The 16,555-nt window shown below is 42.8% G+C and overlaps 1 protein-coding gene across 1 annotated transcript in view; it reads left to right on the top strand.

Moving 5' to 3' along the window:
• The first annotated feature begins 6,255 nt into the window (after window positions 1-6,255).
• Tdrd5 (tudor domain containing 5) overlaps window positions 6,256-16,555 on the top strand; it is a 65,513-nt gene continuing 55,213 nt past the window's right edge. Inside the window, exons 1-5 of the mRNA XM_051147621.1 lie at window positions 6,256-6,487; window positions 7,072-7,464; window positions 9,598-9,791; window positions 13,366-13,449; window positions 14,899-14,955. Coding sequence (XP_051003578.1) covers window positions 6,256-6,487; window positions 7,072-7,464; window positions 9,598-9,791; window positions 13,366-13,449; window positions 14,899-14,955 — 960 coding nt within the window. The remainder of the gene's footprint in view (window positions 6,488-7,071; window positions 7,465-9,597; window positions 9,792-13,365; window positions 13,450-14,898; window positions 14,956-16,555) is intronic.

Here is a 16,555-nt window from a genome sequence, read left to right as displayed (position 1 = left end):
GAATCGAACCTAGGTCCTCTGAACAGCAGCCATGCTCCTGAAAGCCGAGGCACATCCAGCGCTTGACACTGACTCCTATATAATGAGAGGGCAAGTATTTCAAAAGCTTGGCTCAATGAGCACTTCCCGTCTAGAACAGCTGCCTTTGGGTCACACAAGAGAAGGACTACAATTTTCGTCTCCATATCTAAAGTGACATAAGCACCTGCTTACAAGTTGGTTGGGGTTATGAGTGATGAAAGAGTCTGAAAAAAATTCATGAAGGTCCATGAAAAAAACAGCCGATTCAGCGGTCCGGGAGGTGGGGGAGTTGGGGAAGGCACTGCAGAGTCAGCAGTGAGTCCTGCCGGGTCGGCTACGGTTATGGTGCTAATGTTTTCCTTCAGATTCCTTTTTAATTAAAAATGTTAGTCACACCTTTGCTGAAACTATTCTATATATTCATAAGCATTTAATACTTTACTCCTTGTTTGGATTTGTTGAGACTGACGTCTATAAGAATAGGGTAACTAGGAGGAGGAGAAACTCCTTGTTGCCTGCGTGCAAGGTGAGAGAGCCTGATTGTACGATGTTATACTTATTCCCAGTTAGTGCCTTCAAATTTGATACCTATATAAAAGAAGGGATGGACATATAGCTATACAGATAATTCCATGGAATATAAACAATTTATTGGCACTAGACAAAACTTCAAATGTTACCATTTGGGACCTGGCAGCTCCAAAGATGTGCTAAGTTTGACTTTCTCCATCTTCAGGTGACAGGGTGGCCAGCTGTAGGAGAACAGCAGGGTCCAGGGAAGTGAGACTGATGAGGCAGATGCAAGGCTTTGGGGTGGGGATGGTGTGACTCTAGAAAATATGTCAAAGATGATGAGATTTTCTGAATCTATTCGTGAGCACCTGCTTACGACTTGGTTCCATTATGAAGGGCAATGGCAGTACCCGGCCATCTCTTGATATGAGGGGACTTGATAAAGGTCTTGAGAGATTTAGGAAGCTGTGCACTTGGTCTCAATTGCAGCTTCTCTGGCAGATCTACCTTCTAGAAGAGGGTTTGTTAAATCACTACTAGAGCCGGTTCTTCTTGATTCAGTGCATCTGGGTGGAGCCTGAGACTCTGCATTTTTTTTTTCAAGGCAGGGTTTCTCTGTGTAGCCCTAGCTGTCCTGGAACTCGCTCTGTAGACTAGGCTGGCCTTGAACTCAGAGATCTCCTCGCCTTTGCCTCCTGAGTGCTGGGGTTGAAGGCATGCACCACCACTGCCTGGCTGAGACTTTGCATTTTTAACTTGTTCCCGGATGAACAAAAGCAGAATGCTTTATACTAAGTGGTGAATGGTGGAGGAAAAGGTTTTAACAACAAGTCTAGCCAGGTGTGGTGGCCCATGCCTTTAATCCCAGCACTCGGGAGGCAGAGGCAGGTGGATCGCTGTGAGTTCGAGGCCAGCCTGGTCTACAAAGTGAGTCCAGGATAGCCAAGGCTACACAGAGAGATGCTGTCTCAAAAAACAAACAAACAAACAAACAGTCTAATGTGGACTGCTTATTTAAGGATTTGGCTGTAAAGGAGAGGCAAGAAAGGGACATAGGTCAAGGGAAGCCCCGCCCCCTCCTGGCTTTCTCTCCTTTTCTGTGCGAGATATAAAGAACCAGAGCATAATTTTATGTTATAGGAGTCTATAAAGAGATGGAAACAGAGAATTGTATGGCCAAAGAGAAACATCGTGGTTCTACAGGTGCTGTGGGACTGTGAGGAATGGGAAAAAGAGCCCCACTCCAACACACATATACACAGAGAGCTGAAGGAAAGACGCAGGAGGCTAATGCAGATCCTGGGCTGGAGCTGAGGTTTATATATAAAATTTACATTTTTAATGGGGCTAGAGCAAAGTTGTCTTCTAGTGAGGGTAATACTTGGTTAAGATGTCTAAGATGGATGTCAAAGTCCTGGAATAACTGTCAACAGACATGAACCTCAGTATTAAGTGGCCCAAACTGGGCATTAATGTTCAAAAGCTTGGGAGACAGGAATAATGTGTCGAGTCTATCATGGGCTTTTAAGTAACCATTCCTTTACTATGCTCTTCAAAATGTTCTTTAAGGCTGAGATGTAGCTTAGAGTATTGTGCCTGCCAGCATGCACAAAGGCCGTGGGTTCAATTCCCCAACACTGTCAAAAAGCTCCAGAAATGTTTATTGACGTTCCTAAGGCAAGAATGCTTGTAGGAGCAGCTGCAGTTGAAATTCACTCCCAGACTGCATGAAGTGCTGGGGAGGAGACCAGCTGGAGGCAGTTAATTTCCAGACAACAAATAGGCTACTGGTCATCCTAACAGAGAGGAAGGAAATCCAGTGGTGGCCTGACCCACAGAGTTCTCCAGTCAAATTGTAGGACTCAAGGAATAAACTCTAGAGTCCACTAAGACTGTGTGTGTGTGTGTGTGTGTGTGTGTGTGTGTGTGTGTAGCAATAAAACAAACTAGCAGAACACAGGCTTTAATTTTTTACAATAGAGACTTGTCAGGTCTTACAAAGACATGACTTTTTACCCTCTTCTAAGCACTAACTCCAGATTGCAGATCCTCAGCCTTTAAGTGAATTTCTCCAAGACTGAAACATTCCATCCTACAGGGAAGCTTCCCACCTGCCAGAGTAAGCAGTAAAGGCTGAGAGTCCCTCTTAGACCTCACTAAACCAAGGTGCAAAGATGACTCTGGGACCAGACCAGCTGCCTGCAAGAGTGACCGACTGAGTGACTGACTGAGTGACTGGGAAAGTGCACTCTAGTCTACTGAGCTGTCTGCAGGGTGTGCCCTATACTCCAGGTTCCCAGCTTTTCTGAGTTGTCACCCACAATGGGAGGGGCTTTGGTGATGGAGCTGTCTTTGAGTGATTTCTGTTTCTGTAACACCTCACCCATATTTCTGTAAGTAACCCCCCAAAAACTCATTGGTTTATGAATTTGGGCTTTGGTGGTATCTGTCTGTGGTCTGTGGTGGGCTCCCTATCGGGTGAGTAGATGTGTGTTGCATCTCCTCAGGAAAACTTTTATCACACAATGGCAAACATTCATCAAAGACCTTGATAGCTCCTACGGATAGCTCTTCTAGAGAAAAGAAAACACTCAAACTTTGCAGTGGCCACCATTTGCCAATTCCAAAATTAATAATTGCATTGCCTGCATGCTATCACTATTTTAAGCTTATACGGCTTAGGAGATACATGGCACTTTGCCCAGGTTCACCTCTGCATACGGATGGTGAATTGTTGGAATAGGTAATTTTAGCAGTGGGTGGACTTCCTACATGGCATATTTAACCATGGGTAAGATAGTCTTGTGATAGGAGACACTGAGTGCTGTGAAAACACGTACATTAAGAGCAGTGTCCTTGGACATCTGCAGGGGTCACAAAGACACCAATGTTCTCATGTTCTTCCCAAACAGAGGATGCATCTCCTGAACGCAGCAACTTCATACTGTGCATGCTCTCCTCTCTCTGGTAACCTTTTAAAGATTCAACTTTTGTTTTTACTACCTGTTACGATCAGTTCATCAACTCCACGCAACCTACAATCACAATGAAAGAGAATCTCAGTGAAAGACTGTCTAGGTCAAGTCAGCCTGTGGGACATTTTCTTCATCTGGTTACTTCATCTGGGATGAACCATCCTGAACGTGAATGCCACCATCCCCTGGGTTTGAGCCCTGGACCACGTAGCTGGTGACTAAACATGCGCGCATTTATTCTCTGCTCTTCACTCCAGATGTTACATGTTGCATTAAGGTTCCCTCCTTGACTTCCCCCGTGACGGATTATAACTCGGAACTGTAAGCTAAAATAAAGCCCTTTCACCCTGGCTGCCTTTTGCCAGGGTTTTTCATCACCACCACAGAAACGAAACTAGAATATTATCCACCATTCTGTTACACCCTGCATCAAAGTCAGACATGGTGGTCCATGCCTGTAATCTCAATCCTTGGTGGAGGCAGGAAATTCTAAGTTTGAGGCCAGCTTGAGTTACACAATAAGACCCTTTCTCATTAGTAGGAATAACATTAATCTCTATAGAATACCTGGTTCTCAATAGGTTACCTTTTGTTACCTTGGATTATTATAGGATATGAGAATCTGGGATGATGACTTTGTGTGTGTGTGTGTGTGTGTGTGTGTATGTGTGTGTGTGTGTGAGAGAGATTCAGTGAGCTATTTTCTGAATCTTTTATGAAAACATTTTAACTTCACTCTCTTAATGCTGGCTTGCCAAGGTACAAGGGTACCAGATTCAGCTGGGTGATTTTGCTTGGATGGTAGTCTAATTTCCAATGTTTTACAGATAGCTGTTTATACCTAACCTTGGCTGTCCTGGACTCACTTTGTAGACCAGGCTGGCCTCGAACTCACAGCGATCCACCTGCCTCTGCCTTCCAAGAGCTGGGATTAAAGGCATGCATCAACCACACCTGGCTAAACCTAACATATTGATTCCATTTCTCCCAGGATTTGTCTAAGAAGGGATTTTTGTTTAAGTTATTCTGAGGACTCACTGGGCCCTTAAAATATCAAGATGTGTTCCTCCTAAAACTTGTCGTTGAAATGTGCAATATTTGGGCTCATGTTTCATCTTATGATTGTCCTTCGTGTTAATTTACTTATCAGCCACTCCTGATTTACTATAAACCAAATATATCAATCTTTTCTAGTTTCTGTTTGTAAGAGATTCTTTAATATTCCTTGTTCATTGATATGACAGTTTGTTCTCTTGGAATTTTCATTTATGGATTTCAGGCTGAAGAATGGTATTAAGTGTGCATAGGGATTCAACCCCCTTTATGCAACCCAGTGGTCTCCAACTGGAGCTTTTCCTCTCTCTACATCCCAAGCGCCAGGTTCAGCAGGTGTGATTGCCTCATCCAGCTTCCCGGCTCTTAATGTGAATTCTTTGACTATCTTTTAGTCTGTCCATTTACAATTGCATATTGTTAAGGGGAAAGTTTTCATACCCTGCATTTCTATTTGCTAGTTTTTGAGGACTCTTGTCAATGTAGTTTATTCTACAAATTCAACAAATACATCCAAATGAAATTATCCTCAAGTTTTCACTCATCCCAAAAGCCCACCTATCTCTCCCTCCCTCCCTTCTAGAAGTCAACGTCTCCTCTAGCTCAGCAGTACTTCTCAAGCTCTTAATTCTGTCCGTCGTCCCCCCCCCCCCCAATAATCGCAGACCCACGGACCAAACACGTCTTAGGGTCCGAAGAGGCGGGGTGGAGAGGGCGGGTCCCTCTGCCAGCGGCTGGGGTTTCCCACAGGTGCCTGAGGGCGCAGGTGTGAGGAGGTCCCGCGGCCGCACTCGCGTCTTCCAGCCGCTTCAGCAGGAGGTAGGCTCGGCAGCGCGCTACGCCGCCGCCCCGGATGGGAGACCAACCTCGTCCGCAGCCGCAGGACGGGTCTCCCTCCGCTAACCGTCACATCGGCCGCGCCCCCTCCGCGTGGAACGTAGTGCGCGGGACTCGACGGCCCGCGGTGCGCAGGCGCGCGACACCCTTGCGGGCTCGGCTTCGCGGCGGCCCACCTACAGCGCCCGGGACTTGGGCGGCGCGCAACGGCAGCGCAGGTGCGGGGGAGCGAGGCGGGCGAGCCGCAGCCAGGTAGCGGCGGGAGGCCGAGGGATTCGCTACCGCCGCCCTTGGCGTGCCTTCCCGTCTCAGGTCACGGGAAGGGCACGGGGCAGACGGGAGGACCGGCGGGGTTGGTGAGGGCAGCTCGCCCGAGGGAGGGGAACACCCCTCACTCCCACCCTACCCCCCACCCCCCGCCAGGCCGCCGGAGCGGGGCGAGGAGATGGAAGGCCTGCGGTCGGTTCGCGCTTCTCGCGGTCGCTCCTGCACCGCGGCCCAATAACCTTGGTTCCCAAATCGTGGCTGAGAGAGTCCAGCTGAAACTGAGCTGCAATGGGGAATGACACCCCCTAAGGAGCTTGAGAGCGTTCTCCTGCCAGCACACCAATGGGCCCGGCCCGGCTGGGACTTAATAGCAGCCTAAGGCAAAGATTGGGTAGTGCTCATCCCTACAAGCTGAGTTTTGGGGTTTGTGGTGAGTTGTGGCAAGAAGGGCTTGTGATGCAGGAGCCTTGACCGCTCTTCACGGTATTGCTTCAGCCTTATTGCCTATAAAACTCACATCTGAGTTTTTTAAGATTCCACGGCTGGTCGTTAAAGGGTTTGTTTTCGTTGGTTTTGTTTTTATAGCACAATGTCTGAACAAGAGCGTATACAGGACTGCCTGAGGAAAGAGATAAGGTCACTTCTTATTTCCACTAAAGATGGTTTGACCCCGCACCAGTTGGAAAAGGAGTACCTTTTGATGGTTGGCAACCACCTACCTCTCCGAGTCCTGGGCTATCGGTCCACTATGGAACTGGTGTTGGACATGCCTGATGTGGTTAGTGTCTGTCCCTGTGGGGATGGCACCGTAATACTGAAAGGTAGGCCTAAGATTTTGGAAGGTCTAATACTCTTTATAATTAATACCACTCAGTACAGAACTGTTCTAGCTCTGCCGTTATCCTGTGTCCCAGGGCAGTGGATCTTAACGGGGGGGGGGGGGGGGGGAGTTGAGGGTGGTCATAGGCGCCTTTGAGGTTGTGGGCAAAAGTGAGAGCAAAGGAAAAACATAACGACCCCTAAAACCCCTAATCTCTAGACAAATGGATATTCACAAAAACTACATTTGCACAATTTTAGATGACTGATTTTTTTTTTTTAAATTCCTAAAACTCATTTTACATTTCACGAAGCACAAAAATGTGATTGAAGGCAAATTTGTTCGTCAGCAAGAGTCTCAACCCTTGCAGACACCATTAGCGCTAGCTTTCGTCTGATGATGGTGGAGTTAGGAAGCTATTGGTCAGAATGTAAGAAACAGTGGAACCCAGAGAGCTCCGTGTTACACTACCTACGCAACAGCTCCTTGGGACGTTAAAAGTTGCCTGTGTAATTGCAGATACGAAGGGTAAATGGAGTATGTTTTTCACCTGAAAGTGATGCCCCTGCCCCCATGTCTCTTTAGCCATTCCAGATGAATCCACCAAAGGAATAGCAAGTTTAGTTGCAAAGCAGAGGAGGAACCATAAAGTCCGGAACTCCATCCAAAAGGGAAGACCCAGTGTTTGCTCTGGCCGGGTGCCTTACCGGGGAAGGGTGCCCCCTATACTTCCAGCGGTTGTGAAGAGTGAGTTGAAAGACCTTTTGGCATTGTCTCCTGTTCTCCTTTCTGACTTTGAAAAGGCGTTTGCCAAGCGCTTTGGACGATCATTTCAGTATATGCAGTATGGGTTCCTCTCTATGTTTGAAGTGCTTAATGCGGCGTCAGATGTCATTTCTGTAGAGCAGACCAGAGCAGGTTCTCTGTTGACACTGAAGAAGAGTGTATCAGAGGAAAAGCAGAGAGGATGGCCAGCAGGTAAGCCTGTCTGCATTTACAGCTGTGTCATGCCCACAAACTCAAAAATATGATCACCTAAACAAGACCTGCACGAAGACTACAGCAGTTGATAGATCAGCATTCTGGGGGACTGCTCGGAAGGCTCCATTCACCCCAAGGTGAAGAGCTTCAGGCCACTGATGGCTGCTGAGAAGGAATCTGTCTTCTCTAGGTACGAGCCCTATGACGGGTTTTATAATCCCAAGCAGTCAGCCCTAAATATATCTACATGTGAGCAACACTAAATGAACACAGCCGGCTGTATTTGTGTGTGTATGTAACAATGATGTAAAAGGTCACAAATTTGAGAGGAGGTGGGGGACATGGAAAGAGTTGAGGGGAGAGGAAGAAGTGGAAATGATATGCATACAGCACTCATGGATGAAATTGTCAAACTTAAGTCAGAAAAGATAATTGTGGGGCTGGAGGGACGGCTCAGCAGCTTAAGATGGCTGCTCTCCCAGAGAACCAGCAGCCCCCAGCTGTCTGTGACTCCAGTTCCAGAGGATAGTATCCCCTCTTCTGGCCTGTGTGGGCACCAGGCATGCATGCGTCACACAGACAGATGCGTGACATAACACGACACACATAAAAGAAAACATGAAAAGGAAATGGCTGTGCTGTGGATGAACAAATGTTAGAGCAGTCCTAGAAAGGGGGATTGAAGGGTTAAACCCCATGAATTTGTTAAAGCTTAAACCTGGCCACCAGTGGGAGTTGAATAATCTTAGGCAAATTAGTTCATCTGAATAAGCCTCGGCCTCCAGATCTCTGCAGTCATAACAGTTGTGTTTGGAGTTGTACGGAAGACCTTCCATGAGACAAGGTCTGTAGAGAACCTGGCCTTTTCTTTTTTTTTTTTTTGGTTTTTTTTCGAGACAGGGTTTCTCTGTGTAGCCTTGGCCATCCTGGACTCACTTTGTAGACCAGGCTGGCCTCGAACTCACAGCAATCCGCCTGCCTCTGCCTCCCGAGTGCTGGGATTAAAGGCGTGCACCACCACGCCCGGCTTTAACCTGGCCTTTTCTAAGTTCCCACTGTGTGGCAGATGAGGCTCCTTAGTAATGTAATCGTCACCCTAGACTCTAGACAGACTGTGTGCACTGATCAGGGAAGGGGAGCCCATTTCAGAGAATTTCGTGCCTGTTTTACTGACCTTTTCCTCCAAAGTCTGCATTTAGATTAAAGTAAATGAGCCAAGAGAATGTGCCATGAATTTGCAGAGCAGTGTTTAAGCCGGCGGATGGTGCAGGTCTCTATAAAGACATGAGGATTTGAGTCAGAGAGGTCTCTGCATGCCAGTGAGTTTTGGGGGATACCCTTTCAACCTTATCAGCATTCTTTGGGCTCAGGCTTAGGAAGACCCATGTGCTTTTGAGCTTACGAAAGGGCTGGGTGTGCAACTCAGTGGTAGAACACTTGCCTAGCTTGTGCAAGGCCCAGGGTTTGCTTTTTGCCACTGGAGGAAAAAGACAACTCTTATTATGTAAAGCAGTTTGCCGACTTTGACTGAATAATGGGAATGTGCATTCTCTCCCAGCGGTTGGCTTCATCACATTCCCACCCATGGCTCATTCCGCGTAGCTCCAGAGAGCTCAGATGTAATTCATATATTTGGTAAACTTGATCTTGGGGGTAAAGCAAGCACTAGACTGTGATGGTTTTCAGGGATATGTATTGTACTACAGAATACAGACCCCAGTAGAGAACTCACACTTTAGGATCATATGCTTTGTAGCATTTCCTCTTTGCTTTTCCTCACAGCCACCATGAAAAGCATAGCTTTACACAAACTTCTTAGTTGGGCACTCTTTGGTCTTTGAAGTGAAATACAGTTTTTAAGATTTTTTTTGCCTGTAAAATGCTACTTCCCAGTTATATTCAGGTGGCCTTATATGGCATTTCAGAAAACTGTAATATTTTTAGTAACATGGTTTCTTAGCATTTTAAAAACAAATGACTAATCACATCATATGTAAGTTTTGTTGAATATATACTTTTTTTTTTTCTTAACTTTTCTTCTAAGTTGAGGGCTGTTAGATCACAGAAGTCTTTTTCTACAAAACCCTTGGGAAATTGCTAGTCACTGTTTCTTCTTCTTTCTTCCAAAAGGTAAAATTTTTACTCAGCCTTTTAGAATGAAACAACAGGGGTCATACTCTACAAGATTTCCAGTAATAAAGACGCGCTTTTCACAACCCTCTTCAAATATGGAGCCACCAAAGCAAGTGCTGACCATGGAGAAGATGCCCACAGCTAATGCAGTGCAGACCTCAAGGCTGAGCCACAGTGAAAAATTAAACCAGGTGCGTACAATGCCTGAGCTCAGGGTAGAAACGGGCTGAAAAATAGACTTGAGTTCAGTGGTGTTACCACTTAGACCTGATGGGAAAGCATATTCTCCCCAATGCAACACATTTCCTGTCCTCCGTTCTGGAATTAGGACTTTTATATGCTTTTTTTTTAATTCATCAGTCCTTTTTAAAATCCAGTATATCCTAGCATGTATGCTACTTGTCTCATTAAAAACTTTTGAAACCAATAAATCATTATTTAATCTGTTTTGGAGAGATATTAAGTCCCCTTCTGTTTTATGAATACCTTTAAAAATTATTGTTAGATCTTTTCCTTTTTTATTTGTTTGTTTGGTTGGGTTTTGGTTTTTTTGAGACAATTTCTCTGTATAGCCTTGGCTGTCCTGGACTTGCTTTGTAGACCCAGGCTGACCTCGAACTCATATCAATCCGCCTGCCTCTGCCTCCCAAGTGCTGGGATTAAAGGCATGTGCCACCACGCCCGGCTTGTTAGATATTTTCATAATTGTTTTGCCTATAGGATTATAAATTATATCTCTAACAGGTTTCACATTATAATGTCTAAAAAACTGTTGTATTTCTATGGATATATGTGCTGAAGCACCATCATCCCCAGTCTGCAAAGGCATCTCCAAGAGAGTCACCATTGCTAACAAATGTGTAACCTTAGAATTGTGCTCTTCAGAACTGAAGGCAAAAGCCTATTGGAATTCTGAATATGAATCTATAGCATGGTACAAATATTTCAGTTCTCCAAACTGCAAAATGGAGCACACAAGCCATTGTGTGACCTTGGTCCAAGGCATCACCAAACAGGATCTGCATTTATATTTTAGCATATAGACAGACCTTCATCTGGTAATTGGACCGTGAACAGTACATACAGAATATCCAGTCTGACCATGCTGGCCTATAGCTAAGGCTTTCCTATCCAGCATCTCAACAGGCTGCCATTCTGAAATGTCCTCAAGCCTTCGTGGACTTTCCTCACCTGGAACTACCTCTTTTGGTGGTGTTCTAAGTTCCAGATTTGATTTCTCTGAAGGTTTCCTGTTTTGATTCAAAGATTCCTCTAACCTCTGTTGTATAGCCTTTAATTTAGCATCTAATTTCTCAGTCTTCTTGTTCTGATCTCTCCCAAAGAGGATATACAAACTGCAGTTGTCATTGAAAAAAATTATTTGTATGCTAAGAGAGACAAACACAAATGGAATCCATTAGCACAGTGCCATTGTGTCTTCTTCCATTTTAAACATAGACAATGGTCTGCTTTAATCTCAAAACCTTTTCCTAAGGGCTTTGCTTTCTTAGACCCAGCTTCCTTTCTAGATCTTACCAGTTCGGATGCTTGAGGCTTCTCACTGTCTCAGGCTCCTGTTTCCGGGAAGAGGAGGTGTTTTCTGAATTCCCTCAAGCGATCCTGGCCCCTCTCTCCAGGAAGTTATTGGGTTCATAAGTGTTTGTTCCTCTGTCCTGCGTGAGTTGAGCCAGGGAGAGCGCCTCCTCAAAGGGAATTAGTTTCCTGTGGTGGCTAGGAAAGTCTGGATTTGAGAATCTCCTTAGCAAGGGTTTCCTGAAGAACTGCCTCGCTGGGGGTTTTATGTATCAGTTTTTGTTTCTCTGCAGCTGTCTGGAGGCCTTGCTGCTCTGTGGGGGTTCTAATCAGAAGCTGTGAGCTCTTGCCCTAGAAATTGGTTGCTCTCTTAACGAACAGAACTAAAACCTCTCTGTAGTTTTATTTTCTGTGTCATTCTGGACCCACTTGGTATGCCAAAATGTTAAGACGATTTGTATATAACTGTGTGTGTTTCTCAGTTTCTTTCTTAACCTGGGTATCACACAAATAACGGAGTCTCTTCTACAGTTGCTTAGTAATAAGCTTCACAGCACAATAACTGAGCAGTTTTACTCTATTCTAAACCCTCTAAGCTTATTTGGCTTCCTCCCAGAGTACATCCCAGAGCTGCTTGTGTTTTGCAGCTTTCCCTGTTCCAGCTCTCCTGGCCCTCTCCTAGGGTTAAATCCCCTACTTCCTCCTCTAACTCCCTCTCTCCTGGCTGGCAGGAAGGTCAGCCCTATTCACTCCCCTGCTCAGTGATTGGCTGTAAGCTGATTTATTGGCATATCAGGGGACAATTGGGGAACAGTGTTTATACAACATTGAGACAGGAGATCCTTAATTCATCTCGGCCACCTGCTGCGGGTTGAGCATTCTTCAGGCTCATCTCTTAGTTCTGCACTGTGACTAAACATCACTACATTTCTCTTTGATGTACCCCCAAGTTTCTAGTTGCTTAGAGCAGAAGGGTATGAGCCATATAGAAATTTTAACTGAAGGTAATTATTTATCTATATGTGGTGGTTTGGATGAAAATGGTCCCCATAGGCTCATAGGGAGTGACACTATTAGAGGGAGTGTGTCACTGTGGTGGGCTTTGAGGTTTCAGAAGCTCAAGCCAGGTCTGGTGGCTCACTCCCTCTTCCTGTCTGCTGACCCAGATGTAGAACTCTGGGCTACCTCTCCAGCGCCATGTCTGCCTGGGTGCTGTGATGCTACCTATCCCCACCGTGATGATAATGGACTAAACCTCTGACCCGTAAGCCAGCTCCAGATAAATGCTTTCATTGACAAGAGCTCCCATGGTCATGGTGTCTCTCCACAGCAGTAGAAACCGTAAGATCCTATAGAAACCCAAACTAGAGTAATTACTCATAGCAAAGTGTTAGCTTCTTTTCCTTTCATAATGATTTCCTTAGTTTTAGATTCCTCCTGTGTAGATTTTTTTCACAGCAATTTAGTTTTTTTGTTTTGTTTTGTTTTGTTTGTTTTGCAATTTAGTTTTTTTTTTTTTTTTTTTGGTAGAAATGTCCTTATTTTTAGATTTTAAATTTATTAAATTTATGTGTATATGCATATATCCACATGGAGATCAGAGGACAGCTTGAGGGAGTCAGTTCTTCCTTTGCTTATGTTACAGGAGCGTTCCCCTACAGCTCTTTAAGAAGGCCATGCCTTCCACTGTACCCTGACTCACACTCTCCTCCCTTCAGGAACCTTCCAACAGCCTGTGACTCAGGCATTAGGCAGTCACTAAGTATTTAATAAGTACTTAGTAACTTTAGAAATGAATGGCAGGCATTCCTTCTGGACAAATCCCTTCTGATTAACTGAAGACTGGAGCGCCTGCTACAGATAATGTTGTTTATCGTCAAATATCCCTTAGTGTCTAGTTTCATACAAATTTTTATTTACATATTTACTGTAGTATAAAATATCTAATGGTACCTAATTCTTTCCTATTACTTAGCTATGCATATGCACATATGTCTGTGTGAGTTATATTCCTGTGAACGCAGATGCCCACAGAGGTGAAAGGCTGGGAACTGAACTTGGGTCCTCTGCACAAGCAGTAAGCGCTTTTAGCTGCTGAGCCATCGCTTCAGCCTTCAGTGCCACACATTAAGAGCAGGGTTTGGCCTGCTTGATTGAACTACGTTTCCTTTTATAGACTGTTCACATTTATCTATGACTTTTTATTGATTTGACTTTTTCTTTTATCCACAGTTGGAAAACACATTCAAGTCAGTCATTGCACAAATTGGACCTGGTGGCACTATTGATCCAGACCTAAAACACAAGATAAAATTTGTAAGTGCTTTCCATTTCTTGAAAACAAAAATAATTGGTACTCATGTGTGGTTTAATTTAATTGCCTGAAGTGATGATTAGTTTGTATTAATATATCATTGTTTCTAAAATTTTAATATGACATACTAATTATTAATATAAAATCAATCAGTAAATGTTCACTGAAATTTTAAACATGAAATTGTTTAGAAAATGGCTCTTCCATAAATGTTCCCTTCCCTTCTTTTCCTCCCTTGCCCAACAAATCATTGCTGACAAGTAGTTCAAATCTTTCCAGTTTGATTTTCTGTCCTGCACATGTAATGTTGTTACAAATAGTTTGTATTGCCCAGTGTGGTTTTGTTCCATGTTTCACTTAAGAGGGTCTATGAGGGATTAAAGTTTGAGTTGCTCTGGACCTTGGCTATTTTAAAAAATCCTGCAGTCAAAGTTCCTTGACGGTTTATGTAGCATAGCTTGCTATCAAAGGCACTGAACGGTAGATTTATTGAAGATAAAAATTATTCCATTATGCTCTGAAGGAGTTGTTCTGAACAAATGGACACTCTGCAGACAGCTGCACTTCCAGTCGCATTTTAAATGATAACAGTTTTACTTTAGCTGCTCTTTGATCTCCTTAGTACTAATTTACACTTTGCTGTGATTGGCCTGCTTCACTGTTTTGCATTACTGTATATGGAAACCTTTTGGTTGTAGTGTTTTGGCCACTGTAGTCTGCCCTGAAGATTTTTGGTCCTGGTGTGAGTATGAAAGTACGTTACAACACCTACTGCCCTAAAGCGTGCCACTTCAGTTACTGCGACTTTGATGGGAGAGAGATAGGCAAAGCTGATACGGTCAGGCAGCCTTCTCTTTTTGTTTTAGAAACTTGAACAAGTGTGTAACAATTGTTTGTTCAAGGCTGTTGACCATTAACACAGCACCAAAAAATAGAGGGAAAGTATTCATTGATAAAAGATTCATTAAGCTAAGATTATCATGTGGCTCTTAAGAAAGTTCAGGCATATCTTCATTGTTTTCCAAGGCAGTGTACTCTTCACAGGTTGCTGAGATAAGAGTTTAAAGACGACCTTCGTTGGCATTGTCCATTCATGTAAAAGGATAAGCAATGGAATCTGTATGTGCATCCTTCTGAAAGGATGGTTTCTGAAGTGCAGCGGCCACTGTCTCTTGGTCACAAGATTTTAGAGGAATATTTCTATTTTCCCCTGATGCATGAATTAGAATTTTATATATATATATAAATGTATCTAGAAGATTTAGGAAAACACAGAAAAATTTTATACTGTATTGCAATTAAAACAACCCTGCTTTTAGGGACTTGTTGCAAAAATTATGCAAATGTGTAAATGAAATCTTTATGGTGATAATGCTTTTAAAAATAACCAATCTTAATATTTTATCTTTTAATATTCTAATTTTACCTGTGTTTCATTTTCTGTTGATTAGGTTGTATCTAAGTTTCCACAAGGTTTGTTTATTTCTAAACTGCTTGGAGAATTTGAGGTAAGATACCAGCCTACTCTTTGCATTGCTTAGTTTTCCTATGATAGTCAGATTTTGCCATTACTACTGGATCCTCTAAGTCTGCTTTTAACATTTAAACCACCTTGTGCATTTTAGTGGCTTTTTCTTTCTTGTGATAGTTAAGGATATGGCTGGGAACAAATAGTTCACTATGGAGAGGAAGAATATATTTACTACTTATTGTTAGAACATCATTGAAATAATGACTAAATTTTTATAAGTATGGCAGTACCAAGAAGAGATGTGGAAAAATAGAACCCTCATGTACATTCTTGATTTCATATCCAGTAATGATATCAGGAATGAAGATGCTATAAAGACATTTCAGATAATCAAAAGATAGAGAAGTGTAAATAGGCCTGAATTTTTTCATATAGGAGCATAGTTTATTATAAAATACTGTAGATAAAATTTAGGCAGTAAGCTATTTAACAGTTAAGAAAGCATTCTGCTTCAAAAAGAAAAAAGCATAATATAGCTATCTGATCACTAATGACATAATATTTCAAAAATAACAAAGGTAAAATATATATGGAATAGTTATTGATTTGGTAGAAATATAATCCTTAATTTTTAGGAATAATTTGCACTGCTCTCACCATTTACTGTGCTGCCACAAATCTGTAATTATCAATATATATAAACCACACTTGTGTGCTTTACTTTAATATCCTAAGCAGTACAGTTATATACCAGAGAAATGTCCGTCAAACCCTCCCTTAAATCAAGGAGACACACAAAGTGCATGTGTTGCATTTCAGCTAAAATACAGACCTGCTTATTACCCATTTACAGATTAAAACATGGCCTACTTTCTTTTCTAATTATTGTACATTTTTATGTTGCTAACACCATGTGATGGATTAATATGCCTGTTCACAAATTAACTGTGTCCATGCTTACACATGTAAAAGATTTTCCTTTCACCGGAGCAGTGTAAGTTCAGTTTCATTAAAGCCAAAGGACTAGTGTGGCACTCCCTCATAATTTTACCCATGGAGTATCATGTGCTTACTTTGACCCACTGTTTTGCTCCAAAAATCTGCAAAATTTTGTCACATTGCTATTCGGACATATTAGGATAAAACTGAAAAACATTTTCAAGCTAAGGTATTGAGAAGCGAGAACCATAATTTTTCAATAAACCCTTTGTTTTGAGAGGGAGATTGTATGTGCCTGCGTATGTGTGAGCACATGTTTAAAGCAAATCAGTGAAGGAGAAGAAAAAAATCTTTTGGTTCAATTATGCATTTATGAATGGAAAAATTATAATGTAAATTTCACTCATTAAAAACTTAGATAAAAATGACATTACAGATAATTTTTCATTTCACATGGAGAACTTAGAGACTCAAATATGAGTACTCCAGATGAGTTTTATACAAATTGGAGGCATCTTGAATTGTTAAGTATATTTATATACATAAAAGTTTATGCATGCTTTAAACACAGTATTTTTAAAAAATGAGAATTGAAACCAAAAGTATGACCAGCACTGGCATTGAAATGTTCTGGTTTTTCTACGAGTCTGACGTAGTGTTAGTGACTGTGCTGCACTGAAACATGTAATGGTGCGTTC

This window comes from Acomys russatus, chromosome 6 (assembly GCF_903995435.1).
Source record: "Acomys russatus chromosome 6, mAcoRus1.1, whole genome shotgun sequence".
Lineage (NCBI taxonomy): Eukaryota > Metazoa > Chordata > Mammalia > Rodentia > Muridae > Acomys > Acomys russatus.
Note: the sequence above shows the minus strand (reverse complement) of the source record. Positions and strands in the feature narration are given on the sequence as shown.